The 5,000-nt window shown below is 34.7% G+C and overlaps 2 protein-coding genes across 21 annotated transcripts in view; one reads left to right on the top strand and one right to left on the bottom strand.

The window, feature by feature from the left end:
* Positions 1–5,000, top strand: part of LOC144957910 (uncharacterized) — a 318,367-nt gene that overhangs the window by 118,285 nt on the left and 195,082 nt on the right. The window lies entirely within an intron of this gene.
* The window catches only part of LOC144958138 (uncharacterized), an 84,996-nt gene continuing 80,332 nt past the window's right edge, over positions 337–5,000 (bottom strand). For 6 of the 15 annotated variants that reach the window (XM_078889878.1, XM_078889875.1, XM_078889876.1 and 3 more), the window contains 2 exons: positions 2,251–2,403; positions 337–1,762 (listed from right to left, as the gene is read on the bottom strand). In XM_078889878.1, the coding sequence (XP_078746004.1) occupies positions 1,709–1,762; positions 2,251–2,403 (207 nt within the window). In that variant the 3' untranslated portion in view covers positions 337–1,708. The remainder of the gene's footprint in view (positions 1,763–2,250; positions 2,404–5,000) is intronic. The other 9 variants (XR_013642355.1, XR_013642357.1, XR_013642360.1 and 6 more) reach the window with 3 other exon arrangements.

Below are 5,000 nucleotides of genomic sequence, written 5' to 3'. Positions count from 1 at the left end.
TTTTCACAATGAATGACTTTCTATACAAAAAAAGATGTGCTTCAAATTAATGCCATTTAAAATATCCAACTGGAAACAAAATCGCAAACTCCCAGGTTTGAGAGTTTTTGCCAAGACGAGGGTCTTTTCTGGCCAAAGTTTTAAATATGTGTTGTTTTTTTTTTCAGTGCAGCAATACTGTGGTGAGTTTTTTTATAACCAAAAATACAAAAGACATTAATGAAACAATCTGACAACTCTTGCTTCGATGAAATACAAGCGACTTCTACAGTAATTCATGACACATGTGTGATTGTCAGTGCCTAGTGATTGTTAGTGATTGTCTTTATTTCCTACTGATGGTATCTACATGTGTAATACCTAATTTGTCTTTATTTACTTCTGATGGTATCTACATGTGTAATACCTAATTTGTCTTTATTTACTTCTGATGGTATCTACATGTGTAATACCTGATTTGTCTTTATTTACTTCTGATGGTATCAACATGTGTAATACCTAATTTGTCTTCATTTCCTTCTGATGGTATCAACATGTGTAATACCTAATTTGTCTTCATTTCCTTCTGATGGTATCAACATGTGTAATACCTAATTTGTCTTCATTTCCTTCTGATGGTATCAACATGTGTATACTAATTCGCATTTATTATCACATTTATAATTGTCTTCATTTCCTTCTGATGGTATCAACATGTGTAATACCTAATTTGTCTTCATTTCCTTCTGATGGTATCAACATGTGTAATACCTAATTTGTCTTCATTTCCTTCTGATGGTATCAACATGTGTAATACCTAATTTGTCTTCATTTCCTTTTGATGGTATAACATGTGTAATACCTAATTTGTCTTCATTTACTTCTGATGGTATCAACATGTGTAATACCTAATTTGTCTTATTTCTTATGATGGTATCACATGTGTAATACCTAATTTGTCTTATTTACTTATGATGGTATCTACATGTGTAATACCTAATTTGTCTTTATTTACTTTGATGGTATCAACATGTGTAATACCTAATTTGTCTTTATTTACTTATGATGGTATCTACATGTGTAATACCTAATTTGTCTTTATTTACTTCTGATGGTATCAACATGTGTAATACCTGATTTGTCTTTATTTACTTCTGATGGTATCAACATGTGTAATACCTGATTTGTCTTTATTTACTTCTGATGGTATCAACATGTGTAATACCTAATTTGTCTTCATTTCCTTCTGATGGTATCAACATGTGTAATACCTAATTTGTCTTCATTTCCTTCTGATGGTATCAACATGTGTAATACCTAATTTGTCTTCATTTCCTTCTGATGGTATCAACATGTGTAATACCTAATTTGTCTTCATTTCCTTCTGATGGTATCAACATGTGTAATACCTAATTTGTCTTCATTTACTTATGATGGTATCAACATGTGTAATACCTAATTTGTCTTCATTTCCTAATGATGGTATCTACATGTGTAATACCTAATTTGTCTTCATTTACTTATGATGGTATCTACATGTGTAATACCTAATTTGTCTTTATTTACTTCTGATGGTATCAACATGTGTAATACCTAATTTGTCTTTATTTACTTATGATGGTATCTACATGCCATTAGATACAAACCGTCTATAAAAATACATATCATTTCCTAAAATATATTATGGAGATTCTGATGGAAAAACGATCTTAGTTTGGTCTTGACCGCATCAGTAAACACCGCCTGTGGCGAAGGGTGCAACATCATTTCCACCTCCTGGTCTCTGTAAAAGGGATACATAATTTAATACGTTAGGTGATGAATGAAAGATAATGAGAATATTGTTTGTTTTTAAGGGCGATTTGCAACATATTTAGGTAATATTATCGTCAGTAGAAAGGAAGAAAATGGGATAGAATTACAATTAAAGCACCAACCAAAAAGTAAGACAAAGGGGAATTAGTTCAAAAGGAGAACAGATGTAGATTCCAGGAGCATAGCATCAATGTACTTTGTTTGAAATCACCTATAAGTCTCATTAAAACACCAACTCAGGATATCTCAATAAGACAAACACACTCAAATGTTTACAATATAAATTCAAAACAACAAAATTATATAACTATAAGTATCAATACAAAACAGAGAGCACATGGGAAAAAAATCACCTCTAGAAACTAACACGATACAGACAAGGACTCTTTGACATTTGAATCAACACAAAAAAAAGCGTTTTGAGGTGATAGGTAATATTTAGAGCTCGAGACTTACAGTGAGTTTTCTGGGATCATCAGGAGCATCAAACATGTTCTTGTGAGAACTATTCACGGTGGCTTTCACGAATCGGGGACTGTTGTGGGGCGAGGCGTATTGTCTGTCATCGTTGTTCAGGTACAGCTTTTGGTAGCCTTGGTTTGGGCTTCGCTGTTGGATACATGGGAAAGACATAATGTAATGCTAGAAATGAGCATGTATTGAGTTTTTCTTCAGAGGATAATGCGCTATATAAATCCTCTTTATTTTTTTACTGTTCATTTTAAAATTGAAATGAGTTCTGATCTTTTGTTTAAGGTGTTGTTGTTTCTCTGGTACGCGTATGTCGAGAGTGCTCAACTGTTTGGAGCTTGGTATTTATGAGTGTTGGTGGGGACTTGTAGGTACGAGAGTGCTCGATAACGTTGGTTAGAGCTAATATAAAATATGAGTCATTCACTTATTTATGGCCGAAACACATGTTTCTGTGAACTCCACGTCGTCAGTCGGCATATTATGTCCGTAGAATGATTTTATTCTGTTATATATATAAATATAGTGTGAATACGATTTTTTTTAATGGTCTAAATAATGAAAAATAAACCAAAAACTGAGGATCTAGCATCTAAATTAAAGTACATAGTAATATAGCTATTCAAAGTGTTGAAAAAGTGTGAAAATTGATACTTTGTCCACACTTTTTGCACATTTGAGAAACTATATTATCCGCTATTGTGTTGGAGCTTGATCGCTATTTTTTTTTTAATTTTGATTTTGTTTTTTGTTTTTTCTGTTGTTGTTTTGTTTTGTTTTTTGTTTATTTTACATTATTTAACGGATAAAAACTAGTAAAAACGATTTTACCCTTAGTTTTTCAAAATAGTATTGAGTATTTTTCTGACGAACGTTCCACATACACGGCACCAAAGAAAACTGGTTTGCCAGATTGTGGTTCTACTGCCTGTGGTAAATAGTTAGTGGAGAGTGCAAGACGACATAGGTACAAGACAAGGTGCATATCTTTGCAGCAGGTAAGTTAATCGAAGGCAATTACCGGCTTGAATCAACACTGTTGTAATGAATAATATTTTGCGTTGGTTTGATAGAATTTCCATTACTTGAGCGTTTATATAGGGCAATATCCACTGAACGTGCTCAAAGCGCTTTACAAAGGGTACTTAGACAAAAGCAACACTAACATGTAGAACGAGACCTGACGCCTGTTAGGCGATAATACAATTTTTTTCGGACAGAGACAACGCTGTTAACGACCAGGTACTCATTTTACACCCGAGTACGATGAGAGATTGTGAGTAAAGAGTCTTTTCCAAGGACTCAACTATGCGTCGAGCGAGGCTCGAACCTGGGACCTTCCGATCCGAAAGCGAGTTTCATACCACAAGACCACATAGCCGCACAGAGCGGGATAACGATGAGCCCATAACAATTTGGGTTATGAGACCTGCGTATAAGGACACGTCGGTGTAAGATCATTGATTATTTGTGTTGGCTTTACTTTAAAACGTTGACGTTTATTTCTTTGTGTCGGTCATTGTAACTATTAATTATTGTAAAGGGATAAATAACAATGTGAAATTGAATGTAAGCTTCAGTTTCATATACGAAAACAGATAAAATGGATGTTTCGGGTTCCCCCTTTATCATCAAAACAGGATGAATAACACTACAGACGGAAGTGATAGTGGCGTTGTTAAGATGAATAAACAAATGCACAATATGCAGTGTTATTCATCCTGTTTTGTTGATAAAGGGGAAACCCGAATCGTCAATTATCTCTATTTTTTGGATATTAGATTGCAGCTTAAATTCAATTTCACATTGTTATTTATTTCTTCGAGCTTCGAGCAGCAACATTGACATAACTTGTAAAGGGAACGCAATAATGGATGACGTAGTTAGATGACATTTTAATAGCATTTAATTAGATTTACTCAGGGTGAAGTATACTTATTTGCCGGTCTGATAACCCACATTGTTATAGGCTCATTATTGTAACCAGCGTGGAACACGTATTAAAAAATTTGGCCAGAAAACCCGTCCTTCAAATATCGATCTAATTAAATGACCCTTAGATCGATCGGCGTTTGAAGGACGAGTTTTCTGGCCAATTTTTTTTTTAGATATGGGTTTTTTCAGATTACGGCAGTATTTCCTGTGCAATCATGTTAAAACAAGACCATTTATGTGTTTTGTTATCAGACCTACCAAGATGTGGCTCTAGCTACAAGAGACATTATTCGTGTAACTTTCAAAATTTAACTTCGTTTTCTTTGTGTTAGATAGTTATTTTAACTAATTATTAAGTCATTAGCTAATTAGTTTGATTATAAAGGCGACGCTATGAGTCATAATCGACGTGTACTCATTTTCAGGTCTGATAATCCACATTGTTATGGGCCTGTATGGACCCATTATTGCTTCTATGTCTTTAAGGGTTTTACGGCGCTTGCAACACATATCAGCACCAGTAAAAAGCAGGGAAGAAAATGGGATAGTCAAAGAATTCTAGAATTACAGTTAAAGCACCAAAGAAAAGGTGGGACATGTGGGGGGGGGGGGGGGGGGGGGGGGGGGGGGGGGGGGATTGGCTCAAATAGGGAACCAATGTTGAAATCAAGTGTATACCATCAATGAACTTAGTTTGAGATCACCTAAAAGTCTCATCTGGACACACGCACAGGATCCCACTCAGAGGAACACTCAAATGGTTACAAAACACAATGTTAGAAACAAAACTATAACTATCA

The sequence above is a fragment of the Berghia stephanieae genome, chromosome 12, assembly GCF_034508935.2.
Source record: "Berghia stephanieae isolate SIO BIC M18660-M18661 chromosome 12, UCSD_Bste_1.3, whole genome shotgun sequence".
Taxonomy (NCBI): domain Eukaryota; kingdom Metazoa; phylum Mollusca; class Gastropoda; order Nudibranchia; family Aeolidiidae; genus Berghia; species Berghia stephanieae.
This window is presented reverse-complemented; position numbering and strand designations above follow the sequence as displayed.